At 52.6% G+C, this 14,364-nt stretch overlaps 1 protein-coding gene across 2 annotated transcripts in view; it reads left to right on the forward strand.

The window, feature by feature from the left end:
* The window catches only part of SLC45A1 (solute carrier family 45 member 1), a 58,556-nt gene extending 53,496 nt beyond the window's left edge, over positions 1-5,060 (forward strand). For both annotated transcript variants that reach the window (XM_073603714.1, XM_073603715.1), the window contains exons 8-9: positions 2,020-2,225; positions 4,727-5,060. In XM_073603714.1, coding sequence (XP_073459815.1) covers positions 2,020-2,225; positions 4,727-4,993 — 473 coding nt within the window. In that variant the 3' untranslated portion in view covers positions 4,994-5,060. The remainder of the gene's footprint in view (positions 1-2,019; positions 2,226-4,726) is intronic.
* The last annotated feature ends 9,304 nt before the right edge of the window (positions 5,061-14,364 follow it).

Below are 14,364 nucleotides of genomic sequence, written 5' to 3' on the forward strand. Positions count from 1 at the left end.
TTTGGTGAAGCCCCTTTTCTGTTCCACCATGACTGTGCTCCCCACATGTACAAATCCATCTCCATAAAGACATGGTCTGCCCAGTTTGGACCAGGTTCATAAAGACATGGGTTGACCAGTTTGGACCAGCTCCATAATGACATGGGTTGATCAGTTCGGACCAGGTTCATAAAGACATGGGTTGACCAGTTTGGACCAGCTCCATAAAGACATGGTTTGACCAGTTTGGACCAGCTCCATAAAGTCATGGGTTGACCAGTTTGGACCTGGTTCATAAAGACATGGGTTGACCAGTTTGGACCAGCTCCATTAAGACATGGGTTGACCAGTTTGGACCAGGTTGATAAAGACATGGGTTGACCAGTTTGGACCAGGTTGATAAAGACATGGGTTGACCAGTTTGGACCGGGTTCATAAAGACATGGGTTGACCAGTTTGGACCAGCTCCATAAAGACATGGGTTGACCAGTTTGGACCGGGTTCATAAAGACATGGGTTGACCAGTTTGGACCGGGTTCATAAAGACATGGGTTGACCAGTTTGGACCAGCTCCATAAAGACATGGGTTGACCAGTTTGGACCAGGTTTATAAAGACATGGGTTGACCAGTTTGTACCAGCTCCATAAAGACATGGGTTGACCAGTTTGGACCAGCTCCATAAAGACATGGTTTGACCAGTTTGGACCAGCTCCATAAAGTCATGGGTTGACCAGTTTGGACCTGGTTCATAAAGACATGGGTTGACCAGTTTGGACCAGCTCCATTAAGACATGGGTTGACCAGTTTGGACCAGGTTGATAAAGACATGGGTTGACCAGTTTGGACCAGGTTCATAAAGACATGGGTTGACCAGTTTGGACCAGCTCCATAAAGACATGGGTTGACCAGTTTGGACCAGGTTCATAAAGACATGGGTTGACCAGTTTGGACCAGGTTCATAAAGACATGGGTTGACCAGTTTGGACCAGCTCCCTAAAGACATGGGTTGACCAGTTTGGACCAGCTCCAAAAAAAGTGGGTTGACCAGTTTGGACCAGCTCAATAAGGACATGGGTTGACCAGTTTGGACCACGTTAATAAATACATGGGTTGACCAGTTTGGATCAGCTCCATAAAGACATGGGTTGGCCAGCTTCATAAAGACATGGGTTGACTAGTTTGGACCAGCTCCATAAAGACATGGGTTGACCAGTTTGGATCAGCTCCATAAAGACATGGGTTGACCATTTTGGACCAGCTCCATAAAAACATGGGTTCACCAGTTTTTTGCTTTTTTTTTTTTTTTGACAGCTCTAGTTCCTGTGACTTTGTTTACAGTCAGCTGTGAACAGGGGAACCCCACTGGCAGCTGAATGAGTTATCGGTTGTTAAGGACGCGGCAGCCTGGCTCCTTAACAACCGATAATTGCAGATGACAGCTGAAATAACTGAGCCTGAAAGTATCAGTTTCAGGTTTCGGAGCATTTGCACGAGTATGAATACTCATGCAAATGCTTAGTATCGGCATTGATACAGGCATCAGTGCAACCCTAGTCTTCATCCATCCATCTGTTCATGTCTCCATCCATCCATGTCTCCATCCATTCATGTCTCTATCCATCCGTTCTTTCTGGTTTTCCGTAGAGCAGAAACCAGGAAGATACTGAAGAAATCTAAAAAAAAACTGCAAAAACAAAAACTATAATCTCCCTTCCTAGTTCCTACCTATTACTAATGATGGGAGGATGAGGATTACGCAGGAGGAGTTCCTGCTGATTGGGAGTGAAAATTTACTTTATTCTCTATAAAAGACAAATATGTCACCTGGGGGGTCTCTGTGTTTTGGGGATAATTCTATTTGAAGATCTGTGAATGTTCACCAGAAATCCTTCTCCTTCTCCTTCTCCTTCTCCTTCTCCTTCTCCTTCTCCTTCTCCTTCTCCTTCTCCTTCTCCTTCTCCTTCTCCTTCTCCTTCTCCTTCTTCTCCTTCTCCTTCTCCTTCTTCTCCTTCTTCTTCTTCTTCTTCTTCTTTATGAAGCGGTCCTGGAGAAGCTGGAGGAACATTTCACCACCCGCACTCTGTACTTCATCGCCTATCTGACGTTTGGCCTGGGGACAGGTCTGGCCACGCTCTCCAGAAATCTGTACATCATCCTATCTCTGTGTATAACGCACGGCATCCTCTTCTCCACACTCTGCATCCTGCCCTACTCCCTGCTCTGCGACTATTTCCAGAATAAGAGGGTACGTCTACCGCCCCCCCCCCCTCCCCCCATCACTGACATCGCACATTATACCAAAAAATCAGGTCATCAAATTATTTAGCCCCAGTTCACACAGGTCCAAATCGCATGACAAGTCACACCCTATTGTCGGCAATGGAACCGTTCAAAGTTGCGACTCAAACTTTGCGGTGCCGCACCGATTTGAAAAAAAAAAGGTTCCTGCACTATTTTTTTGCCATTTCAGGTGCAACTTGCATTGACATCTGTGCAGGAAGTCGCACCTGAAATTGCACTGACTTGTGGCTATGAAATTGCACGACTTCAAGTGAAGTCGATTTCAAAGTGGCGTGCAGTGTGAACCGGGGCTGAAAGCCCAAATGAACTAAATCAGCTTAACGCGTTCTTAGAGCATCGATACAAAAGGTGTGCCGAGTCCTTCAGTTTGAGCCAGCTGGGTTCAGTGCCGCCAGGAGGGGGCGCTCATCTTCATCACGCCTTACCACCAGTCCCTTCATTCTGCCCTCATTTTATTAACATTGAGCCCTGAGAAAGGAGGAGGCTCTTCCTCCTGAAACGCGTTGGCTGTGTCTGATACTTTTAATCAGGGTTCTCCAAACTTTCTTAACAGATTGGGGGGGGGGGAATGCCACAGCGTCAGTGGGAGTATCCCATTGTTATCTTCAGTGGAAGGAATAGTGCCCCATTGTTTATCTTAGTAGTAGGTAAAGTTCTCCCTCAATAGTTTCAGTGGAAGATACCCTGTTGTTGGCGTCAATGGGAGGAATAGTGCCCCATCATTATTGTCAGTGGAAAAAAAGTGCACAATCGTTAATATCAGTGGAAGGAATTTTGCCCCATCGTTGGTATCAGTGGGAGGAATAGTGTCCCATCATTGGTGTCAGTGGGAGGAATAGTGCCCCATCATTGGTGTCAGTGGGAGGAATAGTGCCCCATCATTGGTATCAGTGGGAGGAATAGTGTGCCATCATTGGTATCAGTGGGAGGAATAGTGTCCCGTCATGGGTATCAGTGGGAGGAATAGTGCCCCATCGTTGGTATCAGTGTGAGGAATAGTGCCCCATCATTGGTGTCAGTGGGAGGAATAGTGTCCCGTCATGGGTATCAGTGGGAGGAATAGTGTCCCGTCATGGGTATCAGTGTGAGGAATAGTGCCCCATCATTGGTGTCAGTGGGAGGAATAGTGCCCCATCATTGGTATCAGTGGGAGGAATAGTGTCCCGTCATGGGTATCAGTGGGAGGAATAGTGCCCCATCATTGGTATCAGTGGGAGGAATAGTGCCCCATCATTGGTATCAGTGGGAGGAATAGTGCCCCATCATTGGTGTCAGTGGGAGGAATAGTGTCCCATCATTGGTGTCAGTGGGAGGAATAGTGCCCCATCATTGGTGTCAGTGGGAGGAATAGTGCCCCATCATTGGTATCAGTGGGAGGAATAGTGCCCCATCATTGGTATCAGTGGGAGGAATAGTGCCCCATCATTGGTGTCAGTGGGAGGAATAGTGCCCCGTCATTGGTGTCAGTGGGAGGAATAGTGCCCCATCATTGGTATCAGTGGGAGAAATAATGTCCCATCATTGGTGTCAGTGGGAGGAATAGTGCCCCATCATTGGTATCAGTGGGAGGAATAGTGCCCCATCATTGGTATCAGTGGGAGGAATAGTGCCCCATCATTGGTGTCAGTGGGAGGAATAGTGCCCCATCATTGGTGTCAGTGGGAGGAATAGTGTCCCATCATTGGTATCAGTGGGAGGAATAGTGCCCCATTATTGGTGTCAGTGGAAGGAATAGTGCCCCATCATTGGTGTCAGTGGAAGTAATAGTGCCTCACTGTTGGTGTCAGTGAAAAGAATGGGACCTTATTATTGGTGTCAGTAAGGATAGGATAGTGCCCCAAATCAGTGGGAGGAGGTGTCCCAAGGACCCGATAAAAGCAAGCAAAGGGCCACATGTAGTTTGGAGACCACTGGTCTGGGGTCTGGTATTTCTGGAAGTGATCCATGATATGATGCTCTTCATAGGGATCCCATGGGTAGATGAGGGGGAAGGGAAACGTAGTCCTGATGGGGACTCAGGTGCTGCATGTGAAATCGCTCTGCAGGGTAAGTGTAGATGAGGTTGAAGGCACGCTCGATATGCAGGGACATCGCACTTCAGGCTTTTATGCAATGTATTTATTGAAGTTTGCAGTTCATAAGGTACAAATAGAACTGACGCATTTCGGAGGGAAAGTCCGTGATGAAGGAGATGCTTTCCCCCGTAACGCGTTGGCTCCATTTGAACCATGTGAACTGAAAACTTCAATAAATACGTTGTATAAAAGCTTGAAGTGTGATGTCCCTGCATATCCAGCGTGCTTCCGACCTCATCTACACTTAAGATGTCCAAGCTGACCTTCCATGTCTGTTCATTTAGGCCAACACCCAACACAACATCACAGGAAGCTCTCAGGTGAGTTTTCTATACATTTTATATCCTCATTAATAAGTGTCTTTCTCCAGTTTGTAGGCTCCAGCTCGGAGGGCACCAAGCGTGGGATGGGGGTGGACATCTCTCTCCTCAGCTGCCAGTATTTCCTCGCCCAGATCCTGGTCTCCATCATCATGGGACCTCTGACGTCGATTGTCGGCAGTGCCAATGGAGTCATGTACTTCTCCAGCCTCATGGCGTTTGTGGGATGCTTCTACTCCTCTTTATTTGTTATCTACGACATTCCACCGAGTGGAGATCTGGATGACGAGGAGCAGCCGCTTCTACTGAACATCTGAACTCTCTGTAGAACTTTATAAACAAAACTTTGTTTTAAATCTCAATAAACCCTCCGCTGGATACTGAGCTGCCTTCCTGGGTATTATTGAGCCAATCTTCTAATAAGACCCCCAAAGAATGAGAATGAGGGGGGGTTGGTGCAAAATAAAGCGTTATACATGTCACAGCAAGGGTGTATGGAATGTGGAATGTATATAATGCGGGGAGTATGGAGTATGGGGTGTATGTAGAGTGGGGATTATGGGGTGGGAGGGTGTATGGGGTGGGGTTGTATGTAGAGTGGGGTATATGGAATGTGGAGTGTATATAGTGCAGGGTGTATGTAGTGGGGGGTGTATGTAGAGTGGGGTTTATGGGGTGGGAGGGTGTATGTAGAGTGGGGTGTATGGGGTGGGGTGTATGTAGAGTGGGGTGTATGGGGTGGGGTTGTATGAAGAGCGGGGAGTATGGGCTGGGGGTTGTATGTAGAGTGGGGTGTATGGGTTGGGGGGTTGTATGTAGAGTGGGGTGTATCGGGTGGGGGTTGTATGTAGAGTGGGGTGTATGGGGTGGGAGGGTGTATGGGGTGGGGGGTGTATGTAGAGTGGGGTGTATGGGGTGGAGGTGTATGTAGAGTGGGGTGTATGGGATGGGGGGTGTATGTAGAGTGGGGAGTATGGGCTGGGGGGTGTATGTAGAGTGGGGTGTATGGGTTGGGGGGTTGTATGTAGAGTGGGGTGTATCGGGTGGGGGTTGTATGTAGAGTGGGGTGTATGGGATGGGGGGGTGTATGTAGAGTGGAGTGTATGGGGTGGGGGTTTATGTAGAGTGGGGTGTATGGGGTGGGGGGTGTATGTAAAGTGGGGTGGGGAGTGTATGTAGAGTGGGGTGTATGCGGTGGGGGTTTATGTAGAGTGGGGTGTATGGGGTGGGGGTGTATGTAGAGTGGGGGGTATGGAATGGGGGTTGTATGGGGTGGGTGTTGTATGTAGAGTGTGGTGTATGGGGTGGGAGGGTGTATGGGGTGAGGGGTGTATGTAGAGTGTGTTGTATGGGATGGGGGGGTGTATGTAGAGTGGGGTATATGGGGTGGGGGTTGTATGTAGAGCGGGGTATATGGGGTGGGGGTTGTATGTAGAGTGGGGTGTATGGGGTGGGGAGTGTATGTAGAGTGGGGTGTATGGGATGGGGGGGTGTATGTAGATTGGGGTGTATGGGGTGGGGGGTGTATGTAGAGTGGGGTGTATGGGGTGGGGGTGTATGTAGAGTGGGGTGTATGGGGTGGGGAGTGTATGTAGAGTGGGGTGTATGGGGTGGGGGTGTATGTAGAGTGGGGTGTATGGGATGGGGGGTGTATGTAGAGTGGGGTGTATGGGGTGGGGTGTATGTAGAGTGGGGTGTATGGGGTGGGGTTGTTTGTAGAGCGGGGTGTATGGGGTGGGAGGGTGTATGGGGTGGGGGGTGTATGTAGAGCAGGGTGTATGGGGTGGGAGGGTGTATGGGGTGGGGGGTGTATGTAGATTGGGGTGTATGTGTATGTAGAGTGGGGTGTATGGGATGGGGGGTGTATGTAGAGTGGGGTGTATCGGGTGGGGGTTGTATGTAGAGTGGGGTGTATGGGGTGGGAGGGTGTATGGGGTGGGGGCTGTATGTAGAGCGGGGTGTATGGGGTGGGAGGGTGTATGGGGTGGGGGGTGTATGTAGAGTGGGGTGTATGGGGTGGAGGTGTATGTAGAGTGGGGTGTATGGGATGGGGGGTGTATGTAGAGTGGGGAGTATGGGGTGGGGGTGTATGTAGAGTGGGGTGTATGGGTTGGGGGGTTGTATGTAGAGTGGGGTGTATGGGGTGGGGAGTGTATGTAGAGTGGGGTGTATGGGGTGGGGGTGTATGTAGAGTGGGGTGTATGGGATGGGGGGTGTATGTAGAGTGGGGTATATGGGGTGGGGGTTTATGTAGAGCGGGGTGTATGGGGTGGGGGTTGTATGTAGAGTGGGATGGGGTGGTGTATGGGGTGGGGGTTGTATGTAGAGTGGGGTGTATAGGGTGGGGGTGGTGTATGGGGTGGGGAGTGTATGTAGATTGGGGTGTATGGGGTGGGGGTTGTATGTAGAGTGGGGTGTATGGGATGGGGGGGTGTATGTAGAGTGGGGTATATGGGGTGGGGGTTTATGTAGAGCCGGGTGTATGGGGTGGGGGTTGTATGTAGAGTGGGATGGGGGTGGTGTATGGGGTGGGGGTTGTATATAGAGTGGGGTGTATAGGGTGGGGGTGGTGTATGGGGTGGGGAGTGTATGTAGATTGGGGTGTATGGGGTGGGGGTTGTATGTAGAGTGGGGTGTATGGGGTGGGGGTGGTGTATGGGGTGGGGGTTGTATGTAGAGTGGGGTGTATGGGGTGGGGGGTGTATGAGGTGGGAGTTGTATGTAGAGTGGGGTGTATGGGGCGGGGGGTGTATGTAGAGTGGGGTGTATGGGGTGGGGGTGGTGTATGGGGTGGGGGTTTTATGTAGAGTGGGGTGTATGGGGTGGGGGGTGTATGGGGTGGGGGGTGTATGAGGTGGGGGGCGTATGTAGAGTGGGGTGTATGGGGTGGGGGTGTATGGGATGGGGTGGGGGTGTATGGGGTGGGGGGTGTATGTAGAGTGGGGTGTATGGGGTGGGGGTTGTATGTAGAGTGGAGTGTATGGGGTGGGGGTGTATGTAGAGTGGGATGTATGGGGTGGGGGGTGTATGTAGAGTGGGGTGTATGGGGTGGGGGGTGTATGTAGAGTGGGGTGTATGGGGTGGGGGGGTGTATGTAGAGTGGGGTGTATGGGGTGGGGGGGTGTATGTAGAGTGGGGTGTATGAGGTGGGGGGTGTATGTAGAGTGGGGTGTATGGGGTGGGGTTGTATATAGAGCGGGGTGTATGGGGTGGGGGTGGTGTATGGGGTGGGGGGTGTATGTAGAGCAGGGTGTATGGGGTGGGAGGGTGTATGGGGTGGGGGGTGTATGTAGAGTGGGGAGTATGGGCTGGGGCGTGTATGTAGAGTGGGGTGTATGGGTTGGGGGGTTGTATGTAGAGTGGGGTGTATCGGGTGGGGGTTGTATGTAGAGTGGGGTGTATGGGGTGGGAGGGTGTATGGGGTGGGGGGTGTATGTAGAGCGGGGTGTATGGGGTGGGAGGGTGTATGGGGTGGGGGGTGTATGTAGAGTGGGGTGTATGGGGTGGAGGTGTATGTAGAGTGGGGTGTATGGGATGGGGGGTGTATGTAGAGTGGGGAGTATGGGGTGGGAGGTGTATGTAGAGTGGGGTGTATGGGGTGGGGGTGTATGTAGAGTGGGGTGTATGGGTTGGGGGGTTGTATGTAGAGTGGGGTGTATCGGGTGGGGGTTGTATGTAGAGTGGGGTGTATGGGATGGGGGGGTGTATGTAGAGTGGGGTGTATGGGATGAGGTTGTATGTAAAGTGGGGTGTATGGGATGGGGGGGTGTATGTAGAGTGGAGTGTATTGGGTGGGGGTTTATGTAGAGTGGGGTGTATGGGGTGGGGGGTGTATGTAAAGTGGGGTGGGGAGTGTATGTAGAGTGGGGTGTATGCGGTGGGGGTGTATGTAGAGTGGGGGGTATGGAATGGGGGTTGTATGGGGTGGGTGTTGTATGTAGAGTGTGGTGTATGGGGTGGGGGTGTATGTAGAGTGGGGGGTATGGAATGGGGGTTGTATGGGGTGGGTGTTGTATGTAGAGTGTGGTGTATGGGGTGGGAGGGTGTATGGGGTGAGGGGTGTATGTAGAGTGGGGTGTATGGGGTGGGGGTGTATGTAGAGTGGGGTGTATGGGATGGGGGGGTGTATGTAGAGTGGGGTGTATGGGGTGGGGGGGTGTATGTAGAGCGGGGTATATGGGGTGGGGGGTGTATGTAGAGCGGGGTATATGGGGTGGGGGTTGTATGTAGAGTGGGGTGTATGGGGTGGGGGGTGTATGTAGAGCGGGGTATATGGGGTGGGGGGTGTATGTAGAGCGGGGTATATGGGGTGGGGGTTGTATGTAGAGTGGGGTGTATGGGGTGGGAGTGTATGTAGAGTGGGGTGTATGGGATGGGGGGGTGTATGTAGAGTGGGGTGTATGGGGTGGGGAGTGTATGTAGAGTGGGGTGTATGGGGTGGGGGTGTATGTAGAGTGGGGTGTATGGGGTGGGGGGTGTATGTAGATTGGGGTGTATGGGGTGGGGGGTGTATGTAGAGTGGGGTGTATGAGGTGGGGGGTGTATGTAGAGTGGGGTGTATGGGATGGGGGGGTGTATGTAGAGTGGGGTGTATGGGGTGGGGGTTGTATGTAGAGTGGGATGGGGGTGGTGTTTGGGGTGGGGGTTGTATGTAGAGTGGGGTGTATAGGGTGGGGGTGGTGTATGGGGTGGGGGTTGTATGTAGAGTGGGGTGTATGGGATGGGGGGGTGTATGTAGAGTGGGGTATATGGGGTGGGGGTTTATGTAGAGCGGGGTGTATGGGGTGGGGGGTGTATGAGGTGGGAGTTGTATGTAGAGTGGGGTGTATGGGGCGGGGGGTGTATGTAGAGTGGGGTGTATGGGGTGGGGGTGGTGTATGGGGTGGGGGTTTTATGTAGAGTGGGGTGTATGGGGTGGGGGGTTATGTAGATTGGGGTGTATGGGGTGGGGGTTGTATGTAGAGTGGGGTGTATGGGGTGGGGGGTGTATGAGGTGGGGGGTTATGTAGATTGGGGTGTATGGGGTGGGGGTGTTTGGGATGGGGTGGGGGTGTATGGGGTGGGGGGTGTATGTAGAGTGGGGTGTATGGGGTGGGGGGTGTACGTAGATTGGGGTGTATGGGGTGGGGGTGTATGTAGAGTGGGGTGTATGGGGTGAGGGGTGTATGTAGAGTGGGGTGTATGGGGTGGGGGTTGTATGTAGAGTGGGGTGTATGGGGTGGGGGGTGTATGTAGAGTGGGGTGTATGGGGTGGGGGGTGTACGTAGATTGGGGTGTATGGGGTGGGGGTGTATGTAGAGTGGGGTGTATGGGGTGAGGGGTGTATGTAGAGTGGGGTGTATGGGGTGGGGGTTGTATGTAGAGTGGAGTGTATGGGGTGGGGGGTGTATGTAGAGTGGGGTGTATGGGGTGGGGGGTGTATGTAGAGTGGGGTGTATGGGGTGGGGGGTGTACGTAGATTGGGGTGTATGGGGTGGGGGTGTATGTAGAGTGGGGTGTATGAGGTGGGGGGTGTATGTAGAGTGGGGTGTATGGGGTGGGGGTGGTGTATGGGGTGGGGGGTGTATGTAGAGCAGGGTGTATGGGGTGGGGGGTGTATGTAGAGTGGGGAGTATGGGCTGGGGGGTGTATGTAGAGTGGGGTGTATGGGTTGGGGGTGGTGTATGGGGTGGGGAGTGTATGTAGATTGGGGTGTATGGGGTGGGGGTTGTATGTAGAGTGGGGTGTATGGGATGGGGGGGTGTATGTAGAGTGGGCAGGGCCAGATTAAGAGCATCATGGGCCTGGTGCTGAGGATTTTGGTGGCCTTTTTATGGAAACAATATGAAAGTGCAAACATTTTTTGCTAAAACAAATTAAATCTACTCTCACCAGTAATATCAGCCATGCAGCCTCTGAGCAGCAGCAACACCACCAATACCACCTGCTATGCAGTCTCTCACTAACAGCAACATAGGGCGACCACATTTCCAAACTGCCATTCAGGGACATCCCCCCTTCCCAAAAAAAAAGATGAGGGGGGATGTAGTCTTGGGTTTGATGGGGAAATAGGTGGCGGGGGTGATTTTTCGGGCAAATGGCTGGTGTTAGCACTTAAAATCATCCTGACACTATGCTTGATATGGCGTCAGGATGATCAAATTCCATTATTTCTATTACTACATTGTAATATATAGTGAAATAGTTCAACTCATCATGATGCAGAATCAGTGGGAACCTGAGCTTGTCACTTGCCACCATCGCCTGCCGCCAGATGCCACCCATAGCCTGCTATCAGATACAGTATGCCACTTAACACCTGCAACCTGCCACTAGATACAGTGTGCCACTTGCCACCGGCAACCTGCCACCAGATACAGTGTGCCACTTGCCACCAGCAGCCTGCCACCAGTGACGGTGTGCCACTTGCCACCAGCAGCCTGCCACCAGATACAGTGTGCCACTTACCACCAGATACAGTGTGCCACTTGCCACCAGCAGCCTGCCACCAGATACAGTGTGTCACTTTCCACCAGCAGCATGCCACCAGATACGGTGTGCCACTTGCCACCAGCAGCCTGCCACCAGATATGGTGTGCCACTTGCCAACAGCAGCCTGCCACCAGATACAGTGTGCCACTTGCCACAAGCAGCATGCCACCAGATACAGTGTGCCACTTACCACCAGATACAGTGTGCCACTTGCCACCAGCAGCCTGCCACCAGATACAGTGTGTCACTTTCCACCAGATACACTGTGCCACTTGCCACCAGCAGCCTGCCACCAGATATGGTGTTCCACTTGTCAACAGCAGCCTGCGACCAGATACAGTGTGCCACTTGCCACAAGCAGTCTGCCACCAGATATGGTGTGCTACTTGCCACCCACAGCCTGCTACCAGACACAGTGTGCCACTTGCCACCAGCAGCCTGCCACCAGATACAGTGTGCCACTTGCCACCAGCAGCATGCCACCAGATATGGTGTGCCACTTGCCACCAGCAGCATGCCACCAGATATGGTGTGCCACTTGCCACCAGATAGTGTGCCACTTGCCACCAGCAGCCTACCACCAGATACAGTGTGCCACTTGCCACCAGATACAGTGTGCCACTTGCCACAAGCAGCCTGTCACCAGATACAGTGTGCCACTTGCCACCAACAGTCTGTCACCAGATACACTGTGCCACTTGCCACCAGCAATCTGCAACCAGATATGGTGTTCCACTTGCCAACAGCAGCCTGCGACCAGATACAGTGTGCCACTTGCCACAAGCAGCATGCCACCGGATACAGTGTGCCACTTGCCACCAGCAGCCTGCCCCAGATATGGTGTGCTACTTGCCACCCACAGCCTGCTACCAGACACAGTGTGCCACTTGCCACCAGCAGCCTGCCACCAGATACAGTGTGCCACTTGCCACCAGCAGCATGCCACCAGATACAGTGTGCCACTTGCCACCAGCAGCATTCCACCAGATATGGTGTGCCACTTGCCACCAGATAGTGTGCAACTTGCCACCAGCAGCCTGCCACCAGATACAGTGTGCCACTTGCCACCAGCAGCATGCCACCAGATACAGTGTGCCACTTGCCACCAGATACAGTGTGCCACTTGCCACCAGCAGCCTGCCATCAGATATGGTGTGCCACTTGCCAACAGAAGCCTGCCACCAGATACAGTGTGCCACCTGCCACCAGATACAGTCAGCAGCCTGCCACCAGACACAGTGTGCCACTTGCCACCAGCAGCATGCAACCAGATAGAGTGTGCCACTTGCCACCAGCAGCCTGCCACTGCCTCCAGAACTCTGCCCAGACAGATAGGAGGGACAGGGCCTGTATAGTCAATCAAATCCCTGGAGCCCCCACCCCTCCTGAGCTGGGATGGTATGGCCGTGTGTGTGTATGCCAGGAGTATTGATCAGACCAAGTTCTACAGGGGGTTGTGTGTACAGCCTTTGGGCTCACACTGGTGTGCTGCAGTCGGCCGCACTGCTTGTGTATCTGCAGTTTTAGCTGCAGTCCTATTGATATATATCAGGTTGCAGGTTTTGCTGCATTTTCTGACAGTGCACCAAAGATAAGATGCAGCATGCAGGAATTTTGGTGCACTTTCAGAAAAAAACACACAACCTAATAGAAATCAATAGGACTGTGAGTAAAACGCAGGAAAACTGTGGATACACCAGCAATGGGCCAAAACATAGCAAACCAGTGTGAACCCTTCCTAAAAGCACAAGGGACCGAGCACTACCACAGGCTGAGGACACAATTCTTAACACTTTGGCTGCAGTTATAAGAGCTACTGCTGGAGGAATAAGATAAAAAGGAGGGGAAGGGAGATAAGAGTCACTGAGCTCACATTTGGATGGTCCCTGGAGGCTCATCACTCAGAGATATCTGCCGCTGTTCTGTTCATAATTTCCCACCCACACGGCTCCTTCTTCACTACACAGCCACAGACTTCACAGAGTGAGAGAGGGGAGGGGAGGGGCAGAGCCGACTCAGCCTCTCCCATTTGTGTAGGGGAGAACTGTGCACTGTGACAATGTAATAAACACAGTGAGCAAACACAGATGCAGCCAGACACCCCTCCATTTACACACAGCTTCTCCTGTCCCATAGAAGTTTATGGACAGGAGAAAATCGGCCTTTTACTGCTGACTGGGAGGGCCGATTTTAAGGCAGGGGCCTGGAGCTGCAGCTCCATCAGCCCCTATGTTAATCCGGCCCTGAGAGTGGGGTATATGGGGTGGGGGGTGTATGTAGAGTGGGGTATATGGGGTGGGGAGTGTATGTAGAGTGGGGTATATGGGGTGGGGGTTTATGTAGAGCGGGGTGTATGGGGTGGGGGGTGTATGAGGTGGGAGTTGTATATAGAGTGGGGTGTATGGGGCGGGGGGTGTATGTAGAGTGGGGTGTATGGGGTGGGGGTGGTGTATGGGGTGGGGGTTTTATGTAGAGTGGGGTGTATGGGGTGGGGGGTTATGTAGATTGGGGTGTATGGGGTGGGGGTTGTATGTAGAGTGGGGTGTATGGGGTGGGGAGTGTATGTAGAGTGGGGTGTATGGGATGGGGGGGTGTATGTAGATTGGGGTGTATGGGGTGGGGGGTGTATGTAGAGTGGGGTGTATGAGGTGGGGGGTGTATGTAGAGTGGGGTGTATGGGATGGGGGGGGTGTATGGGGTGTAGGTGTATGTAGAGTGGGGTGTATGGGATGGGGGGTGTATGTAGAGTGGGGTGTATGGGGTGGGGGGTGTATGTAGAGTGGGGTGTATGGGGTGGGGGTTGTATGTAGAGTGGGGTGTATGGGGTGGGGGTGTATATAGAGTGGGGTGTATGGGGCGGGGGGTGTATGTAGAGTGGGGTGTATGGGGTGGGGGTGGTGTATGGGGTGGGGGTTTTATGTAGAGTGGGGTGTATGGGGTGGGGGGTGTATGAGGTGGGAGTTGTATATAGAGTGGGGTGTATGGGGCGGGGGGTGTATGTAGAGTGGGGTGTATGGGGTGGGGGTGGTGTATGGGGTGGGGGTTTTATGTAGAGTGGGGTGTATGGGGTGGGGGGTTATGTAGATTGGGGTGTATGGGGTGGGGGTTGTATGTAGAGTGGGGTGTATGGGGTGGGGAGTGTATGTAGAGTGGGGTGTATGGGATGGGGGGGTGTATGTAGATTGGGGTGTATGGGGTGGGGGGTGTATGTAGAGTG

The sequence above is a fragment of the Aquarana catesbeiana genome, linkage group LG10 (genome assembly GCF_042186555.1).
Source record: "Aquarana catesbeiana isolate 2022-GZ linkage group LG10, ASM4218655v1, whole genome shotgun sequence".
NCBI classification, from domain to species: Eukaryota; Metazoa; Chordata; class Amphibia; order Anura; family Ranidae; genus Aquarana; species Aquarana catesbeiana.